This window comes from Labrus bergylta, chromosome 17, assembly GCF_963930695.1.
Source record: "Labrus bergylta chromosome 17, fLabBer1.1, whole genome shotgun sequence".
NCBI classification, from domain to species: Eukaryota; Metazoa; Chordata; class Actinopteri; order Labriformes; family Labridae; genus Labrus; species Labrus bergylta.
The window spans coordinates 7,705,097-7,723,612 of NC_089211.1; the positions used below are offsets into that span (position 1 = coordinate 7,705,097).

General features: G+C 44.6%; 1 protein-coding gene across 2 annotated transcripts in view; it reads left to right on the forward strand.

The window, feature by feature from the left end:
* megf10 (multiple EGF-like-domains 10) overlaps positions 1-18,516 on the forward strand; it is a 47,909-nt gene that overhangs the window by 22,106 nt on the left and 7,287 nt on the right. For both annotated transcript variants that reach the window (XM_029280316.2, XM_065965720.1), the window contains exons 6-19: positions 7,685-7,931; positions 8,877-8,997; positions 10,055-10,191; positions 12,118-12,330; positions 13,670-13,844; positions 14,708-14,828; positions 15,300-15,463; positions 15,689-15,791; positions 16,160-16,306; positions 16,497-16,631; positions 16,746-16,874; positions 17,494-17,622; positions 17,763-17,891; positions 18,326-18,454. In XM_029280316.2, coding sequence (XP_029136149.1) covers positions 7,685-7,931; positions 8,877-8,997; positions 10,055-10,191; positions 12,118-12,330; positions 13,670-13,844; positions 14,708-14,828; positions 15,300-15,463; positions 15,689-15,791; positions 16,160-16,306; positions 16,497-16,631; positions 16,746-16,874; positions 17,494-17,622; positions 17,763-17,891; positions 18,326-18,454 — 2,079 coding nt within the window. The remainder of the gene's footprint in view (positions 1-7,684; positions 7,932-8,876; positions 8,998-10,054; positions 10,192-12,117; positions 12,331-13,669; positions 13,845-14,707; positions 14,829-15,299; positions 15,464-15,688; positions 15,792-16,159; positions 16,307-16,496; positions 16,632-16,745; positions 16,875-17,493; positions 17,623-17,762; positions 17,892-18,325; positions 18,455-18,516) is intronic.

Here is an 18,516-nt window from a genome sequence, read left to right on the forward strand (position 1 = left end):
GCAAACGCAGTCATCCTGCTTGGTTTAGTTAACTGTTGTTTTGTGTCTTAATGTGGAGAGAAGCTATCTGCACCTTTACTCTGTACTGAGCTGCACTCTCACGCTGACCAAGCTAAGTTCTGTTCATAGAAGAGCTCGGAGTGTGTTGCTTGGCCAGCCTCATGTAATGCTCTCCTACTGCAGATACAAAGTGCCAAGGGAAGTTAGCTTGAAAACTAGTGTTCTTTAAAGATGATTTTTTTTATTTTTTTCTAAATCAGGGGGTGTTTTAAAGGAACCTGCTGAACATTTGTGGTGCTGTTCTTTGTTGTATTTAGAAATGAGGTCATCCCGGGTGTGAAGACGATGCTCATGATGAGCTGGGTTTATTGTGATATTGTGAGACGACATTAAAACTTTGGATGAGGACACACATTCCTGCTCAGCCTGGAAAACTGTCGGAATGCTACAGATGTTTTTCCTCACTGGGAATCATGGGTGCCAGTGTGAGAGGCGTTTTCAGTTCCCATGAGTGCACCGTGCCTGCTCCACTTGGTAATCACTGAAAAGATGGAAAAACATCCCGCTCCCAATCCTTCCCCAGTGAGGAGCGCCCGAGCCGAGCCAACTCTGAGCAACTGGCAGCTCGAGTTACCGCTCTGGGCTTTTTTCTCGACCCTTTTACCCCTAAATTCTCACATGTTGTGAGGTGTGAAGCAGCTTGTTTTTAAAAATATTTTAAGGGCTTGTTGTGTCTTTGATTGTTCATCCATTCCATGAACTCTGCAGGAACTCTGAGGTGTTTCTGAATTACCCTGCACAACAAACGTGCAGCAGAATAAGAGCAGTGATTTCCTTCCTGAGACTGTGACACACTCAGCCTTGTGACCGATTCCCTGGCACAGTGCGATCCTCTTTGTGCACGGCCATCTTGAATGAGCTGATGAAAGGGAACAGCCTGTTCTCCGTCGGACCCGGAGCTCCTGGAGTTTGGCCTTTTCTTCAATCTAGGTCAGGTTTCACAAAGGTACCAGGAGGGCAGAAATGAATGCAGCCGGGTTTTACATGTGCATCTTAGTATCTCTAATCTCCTCCCCGGTCTCTTTGTCCCCCCTGTCCCCCCCCCCTCAGCCTTCCCCACACAGGCCCAGACCGCCCGAGGAAAAGGAAGTATGCAGTTTTTTGTGGGGTCAGAGTGAACTGGGCTAATGCAGGAGGAATAAAAGGAGCCTGTTAATCACTTGAACAACTTGAGAATGGAGGAATGGTTGGAGAATTCTGTGTTACTCTGCATGCAGGGCACACAAACAGGAGCCTGGAGAGAGGAGCCTGAGCTCAGGTTAAATTACTTAGACAAAAATACAACTTTTAAAGCGATTTTTGGTGAATGTTGCCATCAGGAATAAGACACATTTTTACAATTAAGCATTTAAAATGTGTGATGTTGCTGTCAGTGTGTCGGTTTCTGAGGAAGAAATTAACACCACACAACAGAAACAGATTGAAGTCTTGTTCACACTTGCAAAAAACTTCTAAAGATTTCGAAGTTGAACTGCATGTATGATGGAAAAAAGCCACATGTTTTAGACGTACTTTATCCAGAGCTTGTCGTGTGAACCTCCTGATGTTTTTTTCCGCATGAAGTCCGAGTGAGCTGATGTGAGAACGACCATACAGGGAATGCACGCAACCGTTGGGATCAACATGCACGTCATTCTCTTAGGAGGCAGGACATGATGCAAGAAAGATGCTGTGGAAATCCAAGATGGCAGACGAAGCAGAGTCAGTGGAGATTCTAGAGTCTGTTGGGGCCCTAGGCAAAAATCAATTGGGGGACCGCCAACCCGCTTAACACTGGTCCCCTTGGGAAGTTTCCCGCTGTCATTGCACAATTTTAACATTTTGGGCCGCTGCTTTAGTTTAAAGTTTGTCAGTGTTCTGGGGCTCCCTATTGGTCAGCACCAAGCCGTTGCCTGCCTGCCTTGCCTGTTTTCAATATGTAGAGAGCGTTCGCAGCAGCAGGCGGCCACCTGGAGAAAAAGCGCAGTGCCTTTTTCTGAGCGCTCCACTTTTTTCATGCGGACACTCCAACGCTCAAGTTAAAAATCTTTCAACTTTTCAGAAAGTCATGTTGATGTCACCGGCGCTCTTTTCTAAATGTTTGATATTCCCCGTAGTTTTGCCGCCTACAGATCTTGTCTTGAAGAAGATGAAACTTTATTGATCCCTGCAAGTGGAAATCTGTTTTTACACTCTGTTAATAGTCATGCAATGCAACACACATAGGATGAAATATACACATGCACCTGCAGAAAGTCCGGAGAAAATTAGGAAGTTCACCCTGAAAAAGGAGTTAAGTTTTTAAGCATCAATTATTATGATCAGTCGGACATTAACGTTACTAAGTGAATGAAAATGTTGCTCTGTGTTTGCTGAATGTGTATCTGGGTCAATCTTTTCAAACATGAGCATCCTAATAATCATGAAGGACCGTCTCTCCGCTCTGCTCGGTAAGTCCATAAGTACAGGAAGTGACCTCCTGCTGTGAGATCCCCTCACTCGCTCTTTACAAATACATCAAGTAGCTTTTTAAGGATGAGAGACATTTACATGAACTTCCAGATTTACGAGACAAATATAAATAAGACGCACAGTTTAAAGAGTTGTAGTCCATTCTTTAACCACGGCGAGCAGAGCAGGATGTGCAGGATTGATTTAAAGCTTCCCCCCCCGGGTCACAGACGTTCATTCTCAGAAAAATCCGAATCAACTCGAGAATCAAGGATCTTCAGATTCTGTCTTGTTTATCCAGTTATATGATGCATAAAGAAAGATACATTTTGTTTGTTTAGAAGATGCATGGCCTCTTTTGGCCTCAGGACAAAAGTCATGTGTCTCCTTTAAAGAAGAATGTCCGCCTGGATTCAAGGAAACAGATACATGACTATTTGTTGAACATATATATTACAGGAATTTAAAGAAGGACGCCTTTTGAAATGGAGTTTTGAAGCATATGAGTGGAATGTTTAGTTCAAAGGTCAGATTTTCTTTCATGTGACTGAGAGCGGACTGAAAAGATTGATTGATTTGATTTAAATATATTTTAGTCTCTCAGCTTCTGTAGCTCTTTGTTACGGACTTCTTAACCTCCTCATTCATTCATCAGACACTTTTATCCAACGATACGTATATCAGAGAGTGAGAACAAAACAAGCGAGGATGTAGAGAGGAGGAAACAACTCCAGGAAGAGCAAACAAACAGCTTTAAGTCTGATCAAAGAGGCTTTGCACAGGTGCTGACAGGAAGTGACCAGAGAAAGAGCACAGGTGCTGACAGGAAGTGAACAGAGAAAGAGCACAGGTGCTGACAGGAAGTGAACAGAGACAGAGCACAAGTTCCTAGATGTTCATAAAGAGCTGGGTCTTTAGCTTTTTTCCTAAAGGCGCAGAGGGACTCTGCTGATCAAATGGAGTTTGGTAGTTCGTTCCACCACCAGGGGCCGACAGAGGAGAAGAGTCTAGTCAGAGACTTAGGACCCTGTTGTGAAGGTTGGAACAGACGCCTTTCATTGGCAGAGTGTAGTGGACAGGAGGTAGTGTAGACTTGGATGAGAGAGTTTAGGTAAAGAGAAGCAGTTTTAGTGTCCGTTTCATAAGTGAGCAGCAGAGTTTTAGATTTGATGTGAGCAGTAACTAGGAGCCAGAGGAGGGAGATGATCAGCCGTGTGACTTGTGCTGTTTGGTGAGGTTGAAGACGAGTCTTGCTGCTGCGTTTTGGATCATCTGCTTAACCAAAATAATAAACCCAAAGCTCCAAACATGGAGACCGAAAACACATAGGGACACAGCACAGATTGAATTGTTTAAACCAAGAGCTGTATTTGCATATACTCCCTCAGAAAATATTCAGAAGATAAAGAATAAACCAAAGAAAACAAAAAGGGGGCTTGAGACCCCGGCCAAGAAGAACAAAAGATGGGAAGGAGGCCGAGCCAAACACGCAACGGGCCATTGCTCTAGCACCCTAAAACTGCAGAAGAAGAAGAACTAACTTCAGAGGAAACGAAAGACCAGAAACAGGACACTAATGATCTCCAGCCCAAACTACAATCTCACTAATCTCAACATGCATGGGGAAAGAAACAAATACCGGGTTGGGGGGAAACACCTGAGCGCAGATTGCTCTCAGGTGTGCAGCAGGCAGAGGGAGGAGGGAGACCAGAGGGGGAGAGAGGGCCGCACGTTACACTCTTAAAGTTAGAATGCATCTGCTCCCTTCACTTCTCCTTCATCATACTTTAAAATAAGTCCCATCTGAACATAACCACAGTTTCCCCATCAGTGTGATTGCTCAGTTTTCTGCAGCTGCTCTGTGTATATTCTACTCGATCAGGGAAACCGCAGTCAGCTGCAGAGGTCAGCCACAGCTTGCAGGAGCGCACACACACACACACACACACACACACACACACACACACACACACACACACACACACACACACACACACACACACACACACACACACATTTTTTTTAAGCAAACATACTGTGATATCAGAGGGAAGTTCTGCTTAAACTTAAAGTCAGCTGGTTTAATGATTGGCAGGAGGCCTCTTGTTTGGACATAAACAAGATGATTCTCTTCTACAGCTTTGTGTACAAGAACAACAGTAATCCTCAAAGTTATCCCACCTTTCAAACCATCACCATGACAACCGCGTTAAGGTGTAACTTCTGCCTACGTGGGAACAACCTCAGCTGATGAAACACCTTAACATGTTAGTGGAGCGTAAAATCGTCCTGAATTAGAAATTAGGACCCTAACCCCTAAACCAAACTTAGACTTTGATTGGACTCACACAGATCTGGTTTGACCCTGTACAGAGTTTGAGTGTCCTGTGAATGAGAGTGTCCTGAACACACCCATTCACACACTGATGGTAGTGGTCGCTATGTAGTATCGTCCATCAGAAGTAACTAATCCCATTCATACACCGCCACAGAAGCAGCGGGAGCAATTCAGGGTTAAGTGTCTTGCCCAAGGACACATTGGACATGTTGCCCAGCTGGGGATCGAACCTTCGACCTTCCGGTTGAGAGGCGACGACAACTGAGCCACAGCCGCCCTCTGTCTGTCGTAGATCGATCAAAAGTTAGTTTGAGAAAGCATTTGCAATATGGCGACCTTCATCGCTGGCCTTTGTGACGCCATTGGGTGATGTTACTGAGTCTACGTCCATGTTTCATACAGTCTATCTTCAACCAGACCTCGACATTAACTTGAAAGACTGAACAGGCGATAGAACGGGGGCTTTAGTGCAGCCTGTTTGCAAAGACGATTATGACAAATAGTTGATGTCTGACATCTCTGAGATGGTCATTAGAAGGTTTAAGTACGACACAACAAAAACACAGTCACAGCGTGGTTTTTAATATAGTCCCTCTCTCCTGAACTTGTAATAGAGCTCGATGACGTAGAGTCCCATAATGAAAGGTTGGCCGTCACTGTAAACTTTTCTGACTCGCCCCTCCATCAGCTTCCTGACGTGGTCTCCAAAGATTAAAGACACGCAGAGTAAACATGTGGTCCAACACGCTGTCAGGTCCTCCGGTTTACTGTGGATAAACATGGTGGAGGTTTCCACTGAGTGCTGATGTGAAGTCCAGATTGATTAGGGGTCAAATCCAACAGCTGAGGGTTAATGAGGTGGGTTCAGGTCGCAGCCCGCCAAGCCGCACAGTAATGAAGTCTGTGGCCGCTTGCTGTAGAGTCGGTGATGAGGAGCCGGCTTTGATTTCAGCTGAAAGAGTTTCTTTGAAGAAGTGAGGTTCCAAACATGTGTGACTGTCACATCTGAGGTTTGACTCAAGCTACACTGCTCCTCTTCTTTACCTACAACAAAAATGAGTTGTAGTTTGAAGCCCTGACAGATGCATGAAGCCAAGAGAAGAATGAATTCAGATTTCCTGAAAAAAAATCAGCAACAACATTATGCATAAGCAGCTCGCCTTTAGTTTAGTTTTGAGGGCAGAGATAAGAGCTGCTGCAGCAAAGGTTTGAAATTGTTTTTTTTCTAACTGTTTTTATTTTTGAAAAGCAAGCAGTTTTGCAATTCCCTGGAGACTTGACCATGGGGTTGTGAGGAGGCTCAGTTTTCTTTCTGGTTTTTCATCTTTTCATGGGTTTGGTTTCTCGAGAAGGCGGGGCAGCTTTATTTATATAAAACTATTCAAACACAGAGGTCGTTCAGAGAGCTTAACGTTGCCAAGAGAAGCTTTGGAGTGACATTTTTAAAAATACAATAAAGTGTAGAATTAGAACAAATGTTTAGAACGGTAACCTCATGGCAGTAAAAGGTTTTCAGAGTCAGCTGAAGAGAAAACAAAGCATACAAAAAGCAGAGAACAGCAGAGTTTTCACCAGAAGTTTGTTTCCTGTTTGGTTCTGACTCGAGGTGACTCAAGGGCCCCCATGGGTTTGTTTAGTCAAAGAAAGCAGATTCATTTTGGTCAGAGATTTTTGATTGATTTATAAGTATGTAGCAAGTCACAGAATGCAGTCAAAAATATATTTTTTTTCCCGGTGTCTGGGTGTAATACAGAATTAACGCTGGACAGTGGCTGTAGCACATCTGAAAACTCTTTGCACACTGCTGCTACATTTTTATTGGATAAGACGACGAAGCGGGAAGCATCTTGAGGAGAGAGTAGGGGGGATGACATGCAGCTTTGAACCCTGGTCGTCTGCGACGGGAACTACAACCTCCCTACATGGGGCATACAACATATACCGCTATCTGGCTGCAGGCTTACTGTCATTAGATAACAAAAGAAGAGATGAGAGTTAGTACAAGAAAAAATGCAGAAACTTCTTCAGGCGTTCAAAAAATTCAGTGTGAAAAACAAGTTTGAGGACAAGTGCAAACTTTGCCAGGTGAAACTAGCATATCACAAGTCTGCACTCTTTGACAAGGAAATAAAACCGACAGAGTTGTAAAAAAGTAAAAGGTTCCCTCTCTCTTTCTCAATACTGATGAAGGAGAAGGAGCTGGTCATTCAATGGGGGTGAGGGTGTTTAAAAAAGAAACATGTTCAAATAAATACCAGTTACTTTTAAAACTAAAACTAAACTCCCATCCCTAGAAGGCGCATGAGTAGACTAAATAATAGTGGCCCAAGGATTGAACCTTGCGTGGCCTCATGTCTTGAGGATCTGCTCAGATTCAAGGTCACCAAATGGAGAAAAAAAATTAAGAAAACAAATGTCAAACCTTTAAAATCTAGCACAAAATAAGGCTTTTTTTTTTCTTTAAGAAATTTAAAAGTTATATTTCTTAAGTTTCAGGGTCCAACATCCGTGTAAAAAGGTCATCTTTTGTCCTGTATCTGCTCTGCGATCACTTGGGTCAGTTAGTGAAAAGAATCATTACATGAGCAGTGATTACCTGGATGATAACAGGTCTGACATAAAGTGGCTCATCCTGTGTTTGACATGGTGATATTACATTACATATTATCGTGTTTAGTGTTAAAGAGCTCCACAGAGCAGCCTGAACATGAACTGCTCTGTGAAATGTAGCTCTTTAAAAGGTTTTCAGAAGCTTGAAAGACAATCAAAAAGACAAGCGATGGTCTGTGACCTGTGCAGTGACACCTGTCAATCAAAATAAATCTAACCCTGCTTCTTCTTCTTCTTCCTCCTCAGCCTGTGACAGTGAACACTGGGGCTCCCACTGCAGTAACAGATGTCAGTGTCAGAACGGAGCGCTGTGTAACCCCATCACCGGAGCTTGTATCTGCAGCCCGGGCTTCAGAGGCTGGCGCTGCGAGGCTCAGTGCGAGCTGGGCACCTACGGGAACGGGTGCCAGCAGAAGTGTCAGTGCCAAAACGGAGCCGCCTGTCACCATGTGACCGGAGAGTGCAAGTGCTCGCCAGGATACACTGGAGCTTTGTGAGTAATGTGTGAGGCTCTGCTTCCTGTAGAGACGTTAAAGAGAAATTAAAGCCTGCAGAGGAACTCTGTTTGTGTTTGGGTAGCAGTCAGTGTATTATTTTGCTGGTAAACATCAAAGACAGATTATAGGAAAAGTTAAAGTGCTTTACTGCCTTCATTTAGAGACTCAAGTTTTTAATTTTGTCCATAGCTTTTTTGTTGTTGTCCTTGAGTTTTGTGGAGCCAGAAGTGACCACTTTAGATTTTAGGTATGAATGAATTTGAGGTAAACTATCCATCTATTCCATCCATTATCTCTTGCCTATCTCGGTGGCAGCAGGTTAAGCAAGTTACCCCAGACGTCCCTCTCCCCACCATTTTGTAGCTCATCCTGGGGGATCCTTGGCCAGAAGGGAGCGCCTATATAATCCCTCCAGCGAGCTCTCGGTCTGCCTCTGAGTCTCCTTCTAGTTGGGCGTGCCCAAAAGACCTCCATATGGAGGCGACTAGGAAGTTCCTCATCAGATGCTCGAACCACCTCAACTGGTTCCTTTCTATGTGAAGGAGCAGCATCAAGCTCAAGCTCCATTTTACCATCACATCAACAAATACCTGAGATATTTTAACTCCTTCAGTTAAGGTGGAGCAGCAAATGTCAACAGACTCCGACATGGCGAGGCAAAAAAATCCGGCTCAGCTGATTCATGAGGATCTGTTCTCCTTGTCTCATTCACCATCAGAGGAAATGTTCAGCTTCGCTCACTTAATGAAGGCTACAGAGTCAACTGTCAGTAGGGATGCAGCTTTAATTGTTATTAATTAATAATTAATTTCCTAAGTAAGTAGCCGTGTAATAAGGTTCCCATTCAGGATGAGAGAAGTTCTATTCTGTGATAACACCCTGCTATATAAACATTATCCCTCACTTAAATATGAACTTCTTCTTCTTCTTTTTGTCCACAGCTGTGAAGATCTGTGTCCTCCAGGTAAACACGGACAGCAGTGTGAGGAGAGATGTCCATGTCAGAACGGAGGCGTGTGTCATCATGTGACCGGCGAGTGCTCCTGTCCTGCAGGATGGATGGTACACACACTCTACTGTACTGTCATTCATACTTACAATGAGGGCTGTGTTACACACACACACACACTCCTGTAAATTCCCTCAAAAATTTAAGGTTGATTTCAACATATTTTGCACTTTTGCTGCTTCCGATGATGTTGCAACCATGACAGCCTGTTCGTCTGCTGCAGGATGAAGAAATGTAGAGGTGCAATTCAAACACTTTTTAAAAAATGTCATTTGAGGCCCCGTTTCCACTGAGCGTTTTTCCCGGGCAGTAAAGCGCTGGCTGTGTGCTCAGGAGCTCTTGCATGAAGCAAGAAAAGCGCTGCACGTCCGTCCTGTCTCCATGACAACAGTCTGTTAACAACGGGAGCTGTATGACCGACACTGCTCCGTTACTTGTTCCTGCAAGTTTTTTTTTAATTTAGATCATTTATTCCCCAATCAGACACGGAGCGAGGAGGATGTGAATACAAGACAATCTATAGGAAACAAAACTACGGGGAATATCAAACATTTGGAAAAGAGCGCCGGTGACGTCAGCGGTGCCTTTCTGAAAAGTTGAAAGATTTTCAACTTGAGCACTCGCAGCGTCCACACAAAAATGGTGAAGTGCTCGGAAAAAAGGCGCTATCACTGCGCTTTTTCTCCAAACGCTCTCTCCTCATTGAAAACAATTGAAGCTAAAAAACAAAACAAAAACGCCAGGTTGACACGGGGCCTAGACTCCTAAAAGTACGTTTAATGAAATCTCAGGTTTTTAGAAGTACTAATAATACAAAACAAGAGAAGGAGAACATCACACTTTCAGATAAGAAGTGATTAGGAGCAGACTCAGATGAGGGAAAGCTGCGCTACATGTCTGGCAACTCCTTTAACATATGTGATGAAGAAGAAAGAGAGAGATAGAAAGGCGTCAGACTCCTGAGGTCATAACATGATATGAGCTCTGTGAATCTTTGCCTGAATTCAGACTTTTGAGGATACAGACAACAGATAGTGTTCATCACCAGCAGGACTGCTTAATGTATAGAAGCTGCTCACATGAATCCTCTTTCTGTGTGTGTGTGTGCAGGGTACAGTGTGTGGCCAGCCGTGTCCGGAGGGCAGATTTGGACAGAACTGTTCACAGGAATGTCAGTGCCACAACAACGGCTTCTGTGTGTCGTCTTCTGGACAGTGTCTCTGCAGCCCCGGATACACAGGAGAACGGCAAGACTAACATTTTACTCTTTCAGCTATCAGAGATTAAAAATCAAACGCTTTGGAAGCACTTTATAATCCTGGACGACGTGTCTCAGCCTCCTCCTGTTGTAAAAGTGAAGCCAAAATACCTCCACAAGGGGCGCTGACTTAATGCACAGCTCAGAGTCAGAGTCTGTGCCGCAGAGATCGACCCATCTGTTAACATGGAGGAGGCGGAGCTTATGATCACTTCTATACATGTATTAGCCGTATTGTTTTGAATAATATGTGACCATTATACAAACACCACCTCTATTATTGTGTGTGTCTTCGTCTGGATGTCCGAGGCGTGACAGCTGAGAGGAAATTTGAAGAACTTGAACCAGAGTTGTGCTGACCTTTGAGAACATAACTGATCAGTGATGGCTGCTGTTTGAGTTCGGACATGTAAGAAAACATGTGTACTTTAAGTCCGATTAAGAAACTAAACAAAAAGATATTTTCAGTGAAACCATGGCAGATTCAAAAACTGGAAAAAGCTAAAGGAGCGGAAGTTTAGAGTCCGACCAGTCCAAGGCAGGAAGGAGCTTTCACCCGTTCTTAAATAAAAAACACAGAAGAAAAAGAAGTTTCAAAGCAGCAGCTGCAGCAGGAAGCACTTTGTAGGAACATTATTTTTACAGGTTTCAAATCTCAGTGCAGAAAGTCAAAGTGAGATATTAAATATGTGCAGCTCAGTGACTGAACACTTGTGTTGTGTCTTCGTTGTCCTCATCTGACCGGATCATGATTCTGAAGGATGAATCAAAGAAAAAAAACAAAACCCTGAAATAAATCTTCTGTTTCTGATTTAAGTCGCCCACATCCTGCAGAGAGGAGAGAAAACAGTCATAGAGAGCAGACTGTGTTTCCTCAGACAGATCTCAGAGCCGCTCGGCTGCACACACGTATAATTAACAATATCAGGGAGCGCACACATATACTTACCCAGAGTCAGGAATAGACCGCCACAGTGCACTGCAACCAGAAAATAAAGGTTTGAGGGAAGCCAAACCAAAGTGTAGCCCTACTGGGAACCGGGCCGGCAGAGCCACACCCGAACCCACTGGAATCCATTAACAGGACTGGGAGAGAGAGCAGACTTTATACTGGGACGTGCAGCTCTATGTAAGAATGTGGAGGATTTATCGAAGGGAATACAGGATTCACACAGCTGTCAGGTTAAAGGCAGCTGTGAAAAAGTTCCTCATGTCTTATTAAGTGACTGTTTGGAGAATTTTTGCTCATATTTTTGCAAAATATCCCAGATTGCATTTATGGGACAGATTTCAAACACCAAAGAGAAGTCATATCAGGAGAAAACAATCCTGCAGATAGATGAAAAACATAAAACTATTCCATGAAACATCAAAAACACATCACTTACTGAGAACATGAGTTCACCTTCTGCAGTATGAAAAAAGTAGTATTTTGATGTTTTTTTTTTTTTTTTTATGTATATGCATTTCCTGAAACATGTTTGCATTTAGTGAAAAGTTTCTGGTAAATGTTTTTTTGCAGCCATGAAATATTTGTACAGTTGACCTTCAGGGCCACCGTAGGAAAAAGAGAACAGCCTTGTTGAAGAATGAGTTTCAGCCTGCCAGTCGGCCTTATTGTCCCGGAGAGTTTACATATACAGGAATTTGACTTTGGTTAACTTTGCTCTCTTCGTACAAACATGAATGATTCAGTATTAAACTAAAATAAAAGAAGCTTACATTAGACAAGAGAGCAGCGGCGAGGAGGGCAGAGGATGCTGAAGTCGTCTGGTTGTCCTCTTTGGTAGCCACTGTCTTGCATGTTAAAACATTATTATAACAAAATGTCAGTAACCACAAATTCTCTCCCTCTTGAGCTGTAGTTGACCCTATTTTCCAATTATTAACTGTCTCTCTCTCTCTCTCTGATCAGGTGTCAGGACCAGTGTCCCGTCGGTACTTACGGCGCCGGCTGCACTCAGACGTGTCTCTGTAAGAACAACGCAAAGTGTTACCACACCAACGGGATGTGTCTGTGTGAGCCGGGCTACACCGGCGAGACGTGTGACGTCAGACTGTGTGTGGAGGGACACTACGGCCTGCGCTGTGACAGGAAGTGTCCCTGCTACGTCCACAACACGCGCAGGTACACACAAACACTCATCTCTCTTTGTCTGCACACAGAACAGAGAGTCAATTCAATGTTTCCAAGATGACAATGTCAGCGTTAATGATTCTCAAATATCCCAAACAGTTACCGACAGTGAAGACTTTTTCCTGTGTTGTCTTTGTGTTGTCGTTTGGTCTGCAGGCAGCTGTGTGTGTGTGTCTCAGTGTTCAGTTAGCGGTTAGCGTAGCACAGCTGTATCTGCATTTGTCGCTGCAGAGAGCAGCTGTCTGTCCCTGCTCAATGTGAGCTCTGTGTCAGGTGGAGCAGCTGTCACTCAAACTGTCACTGACAGAGGCCGACAGGTCCCCCTTGTGACCTTGCAGATTGGTTCAGTTTGAATACTTTTTTGTGTTACTTTGATTTCAGATGCGGACTCTTTGAATGATTCTCACACAGTCAGTCTTTGTTCGGGCCTCATTAGTGACAAGGCCTAAAGAGGGGATTATAAAATGAAAATCAAAGATCCTTTATTCCAACAAAATCATCCTCTTTTATTCATCCTGACACATTTATTACTGTTTTCAATAATGGTCTATGCTCAAAGGCATTTAAAGCTGTGGTCTGAGTCTGTTCTCTGATAAGAGAAGTTAGTGAGTTATAAATAAGTCATAATAAAACAACATTTTAATGAGAGGTGTGCTTCTGCCATCCGACCCTGGTGATCTCGAGCCGTTGCAGCTTATAAACACAACAGCGATGAGTATTCAGAGGACTAGAAAAGTTGTATACACATTCAATCCATTTACCATTAGTCTGATATTCACATGAACAAATCTCCAAAAGGCTTCAACAGCACAAACATAGCCCAGAGGTCAAAGGTCAGGACTGAATTAACTGAGGTGACACCTAGCAGACAGCTAGCAGCTCCCACCTGTCACTCAAAGAGGCCACGCCCCCTAATCCTACATCCCTTTAAGCCTTAATAAAATGTAAACAGGTGAGTTGTATAAACATTCAGCCCGTACAGTTGAAGAGAGAAATGAGCTCTGGAGACCCAAACTGTTTTTATACCAGGATGTAAACATGTTTATTTTAACATGGAGCTCTATGGAGACTGACTCACTGCAGGAGACAGACTCTAGTGGACACTGGAGGAACTGCAGCTGTAAAGTTGGACATTTGAACATAGGGCTCTATGGGGACTGACAATTCAAAATAATGAGGTCGTATCAAAGCAATAGTTTAAAGCAAGCTGATCCCTCAGCGCCCTAAAGATTCAGAAGGAATCTGACAGTAAAGCATCATTTATCAACCTGCACAATAATTAAAAACTCTCTCTGTGTTTGGTATGTTTGTGTTCCTCTCTCTTCTCCAGCTGCCACCCGATGTCAGGAGAGTGCACGTGTGAGCCGGGCTGGTCGGGTCTCTACTGTAACGAGACGTGCACGCCGGGGTTTTACGGCGAGTCGTGTCAGCAGGTGTGTCGGTGTCAGAACGGCGCCGACTGCCACAGCGTGAGCGGAGAGTGTGTCTGTGCTCCTGGATTCACGGTAAACACAGCTCACCAGAGGATTGAAGCCGTGCAGTGTGTTTAATTACGAGGTTTTTAAAAATAAAAAAGGATGAGATTTTATGTCGGATCATCAGCTGAATCAGCAGACATCAAACTGAGACCACACACTAAAACTGTATTCTCTTTAATCCACAGAAACCTCAAAGGCTCCATGTGTTCTCTCCTTTTACATCAAGGGGAATTATCATTACATTACAGCTCTTCAGTAGCATCTAGTGGCCGCTGGTGGAACTACAATAATATCATTTTTTTTAAACTGCACAACTACAGAGCCCCTGAAGTAAAACATAGTTTCAAAAAATGAAATGAAATGAAATGAAAAGATATAATGTTGTTATTGCTTTAAATAAAAATAAAATAAGATTTTTATAAGGACTTCAGTTGAATGTGGAACAGATGACCTGCTGGAGGTCTGATATAGAGCTGCATGAATATCACAGAGGAGGCTTCTTCTTCTGCTGGTTTTAACCTTAACGAGGGTTAGTGATCGACTGTGACTCATAAGAGTAGCCAGTGCGTCACACAGCCACATGTGCACAATAAAAATGCTTCCAAGTACGATGATCTGAACTCAAGCCTGGAGAACAAATCCTCAGTGTTTGCATGTGAGCGTTATCTGTTTCAAAGATTTAACGGCCTCACAGAAGACTTAAACATTCGAACTCTGTGGGAACCAAAATGAACCGTCTTAAATAACACAGTTCTCCTTCTGACTGTTTGATCCTTTTAAAACTACGTCTGGGGGCTCCTCATCTCTAAGTCTGATCTGATGCCTCCTGTCAGTCGCCTCGTTTCACCTTTCTCTCTCTCTCTCTCTCTCTCCCCTCGTGTCCTCCTCAGGGTCCCAACTGTTCGGTCCCGTGTCCCGCAGGAACTCACGGAGCCAACTGCTCCTCCACTTGTGACTGTAAGAACAGAGCCCAGTGCTCACCTGTGGACGGATCCTGCTCCTGCAGACCAGGTGAGCTGAGGAGGAGGAGAGGTGAGGAAGGAGGAGAGGAAGGAGGAGAAGAGGAAGGAGGAGAAGAGGAAGGAGGAGAGGAGGAAGGAGGAGGAGAGAAAGGAGGAGAGGAAGGAGGAGGAGGAGAGGAAGGAGGAGAAGGAGAGGAAGGAGGTGAAGAGGAAGGAGGAGGAGAGAAAGGAGGAGAGGAGGAAGGAGAGGAGGAAGGAGAGGAGGAAGGGGAGGAAGGAGAAGGGGAGATGAAGGAGGAGAGGAGGAGGTGGAGGAGGAGAGGAAGGAGGAGAGGATGGGGAGAAGAGGAAGGAGAGGAAGGAGGAGGAGAGGAAGGAGAAGAGGAAGGAGAGGAAGGAGGAGAAGAGGAAGAAGGAGGGGAGAGGGATGAGGAGAGAACTCTATCCTCTGTCCTGTCTCTAAATAAAGGCAAAAAAAGCCCCAAAATAAATCTTTCAAAAAGTCAATTTGTTGTTTCAGGTTGGCACGGCGTGGACTGCTCCATCAACTGTCCGAGCGGTACCTGGGGCCTGGGCTGTAACCTCACCTGTTTGTGTGGGAACGGAGGAGCCTGTAACGCTCTGGACGGTCAGTGTACCTGTGCTGCAGGCTGGAGGGGCGACAGGTGTGAGCTGCACTGCCAGGTGAGTCAGTATCTATAATCCCAGGTGTCTCCTTTTGTCACATTTTTCTCTGTTTCCTGTGAGGTAGCGTTAACTGCTTCTATCAGTGGAGTCTGAGGGCTTTGACGAGAGAGATGAACATAGCATGAGCGATCTTCATTTTTCTCACCATAACCACGTAAAGGTCGTGTCTCCTTCCTTTGATTCGTCACCTCATTAACAGTTGATCCTGTTCCTCCTCCTCAGGACGGGACGTACGGGCTGGACTGCAGAGAGCGCTGTGACTGCAGTCACGCTGATGGATGTCATCACTCCAGCGGCCATTGCCGGTGTCTGGCCGGATGGACCGGTGAGACTGACGCACTCGGATATAAATGTCGCTTTAATTATTGTTCCAGTAGAACACACAGCGGCATGATGGGAAATCCTTGTGTATCTGCTAGAGAGAAAAAGGGGACTGACGGAAAAGGAGGGAAATAAGGAACACTTTACTCTTTCCTCATGTTTACATTCCTCGTCTTTGTGTGTTTGAGGGGTTTTTTTATCGAGGAAAAATACAAATTTGTGATATTCAAAGACGCACAAATCTGATCAAGTGTGAACATTTTAGGAACTTCTACTAAATCTTTGCTTACGTGTGAAATTTGACCTTTTGGATCCTCTAATGTACTGTATGTGTGTGTGTGTGTGTGTGTGTGTGTGTGTGTGTGTGTGTAGGTATCCACTGTGACAGTGTGTGTGCAGAGGGCCGCTGGGGGCCGAACTGTTCCCTCCCATGTAACTGTAAGAACGGAGCGTCGTGTTCTCCAGACGAGGGAACCTGTGAGTGTGCTCCAGGATTCAGAGGAACCACCTGTCAGAGGAGTGAGTCACATGACATCATCACACACTGCTGCAGGATACACACACACAGACATTCAAAAGCGTTTGCACCCATTGGTCTTTTGAGAATAGGATCCAAGACAAACTTTTAGATTCCATCTTTGACATTTAACTCATCTCTAAAAGGAGGTGAAATGAACTCGTCTCTGTGTCTCTTCTTGGTTTCCTGCAGTCTGCTCTCCGGGTTACTTCGGTCACCGCTGCAGTCAGACGTGTCCTCAGTGTGTCCACAGTAACGGACCGTGTCACCACGTCTCTGGACAGTGTGACTGTCTGCCCGGATTCAAGGGGGCGCTGTGCAACGAGGGTGAGTCACCCTGCCTCCAGTCCTTCCATGCATGATGTCTGACGTGGCTGTGAGAATACCTGTAGACGTGTGTTTGAGTAAAATGATCAAATTGCGTGTATGTTTTGTGTGCAGTGTGTCCAAGTGGTCGCTTTGGTAAAAACTGTGCCTGGAGCTGCAGCTGCACCAACAATGGCACGTGTAACCCCATCGACGGCTCGTGTCAGTGTTACCCCGGCTGGATCGGCAGCGACTGCTCCCAGCGTGAGTCCCAGTCAGAAATGAGAAACAAAATCATGTTTTATTCATTATAAAGTACCTACATATTAAAGGTCACATATTCTCCTCTTCAACCAGTTTAAATAAGTCTCAGAGCTCCTCAAAACATGCCTGTGAAGTTTCTTGTTCTAAATTCACTCTGATCTTGTATTTGATCATGTCTATAAACCCCTCTATTTCAGCCCTGCTCTGTGTCTGTACCTTTAAATATGTAAATGAGCTGTGTCTGACCACGCCCCCTCTCTGGAAGGGCTTGGGTGTGCTCGCTCCATGTCCTATTGTTTATGGTGAGAAGGCAGACTCAGAGGGCAGAACAAACACCTAGCTGTGGGAGTGTCACCCACCTGGGGGAGGGGTTACTGCCCTTTGTGATGTCATGAAGGGAACATCTCCAAACAGCCTGTTTGAGCACACATTTTCTGAAAAGTGGAACAGGCAAAATATGGAGAGGATGGACTTTTCTCATCATTGGGGAGTTTGTAGACTAGAGACACATGTGAGTGTTAGAGAAACATGGTGAAGTGGATTTAGTATCATATGTGACCTTTAAGGATGTTTAGCTGTAAATGTTTAAAATCACTAACGTGTTGTTTCTGTGCTGCAGCGTGTCCTCCCGGGCAGTGGGGTCCAAACTGCATCCACACGTGTAACTGTCACAACGGAGCGTACTGCAGCGCTTATGATGGAGAGTGTAAATGCACACCAGGATGGACCGGCCTGTACTGCACACAGCGTGAGTCTCACAAACACACACGATGACAGCGTCCACATGTCACAGCTGGTTCATGATAATGATGAATGTGTATTATTTGATCTCAGGAATAAAGCACTTTAAAGGCGTGTGATGTGTAACCTGTGTTGCGCCCCCTGCAGGTTGTCCGTTGGGCTACTTCGGTAAAGACTGTTCTCAGATCTGTCAGTGCAGGAACGGAGCCGACTGCGATCACATCTCGGGACAGTGCACCTGTCGGACAGGTTTCATGGGACGCCACTGTGAACAGAGTACGATGAGCCGCAGACACACCACTCAGCTTTCTGTTGCCTTCTTTCTTTGTCTCTTTCCTTCCTGCCTTTCTTCCTTCTTTCTTTCCTTTCATCATTCCTTCCTTCGGTCCTTCCTTCCTTCCTTCTTACTTTGCATCTCTTTCCTTCCTTCCTTTTTGTCTTTCTTTTCTTTCTTCCTTCCTTCCTTCCTTGTTATCTTTCTGTTTCTCGTTCTGTCTTTCTTTCCTTGCTTCATTTCTTTCATTCCTGGTTTCCTTCCTTCCTTGTTGTCTTTCTGTTTCTTCTCTTTTTTTCAAAGTTTAAACTTCTGAAACTTTTCAAAGACAAAACCATTTAATGATCTTTAAATCATCATGTTTTGACTTATTTCCATTTTGTTTATTTGTAAAAAAAAAAAAGTTAAATAAAAGTCATCCGTCTATTGTTGTCAGAGTGTCCTCCTGGTTCCTATGGTTACGGCTGCCGTCAGGTGTGTGACTGTCTGAATAACTCCACCTGTGATCACATGACTGGAACCTGTTACTGTAGCCCGGGCTGGAAGGGCGCTCGCTGCGACCAGGGTGAGGACTCGACTTTATAAAAATAGACGTTATAAAGGCGGAGGACTTAGAATCTGTTAACG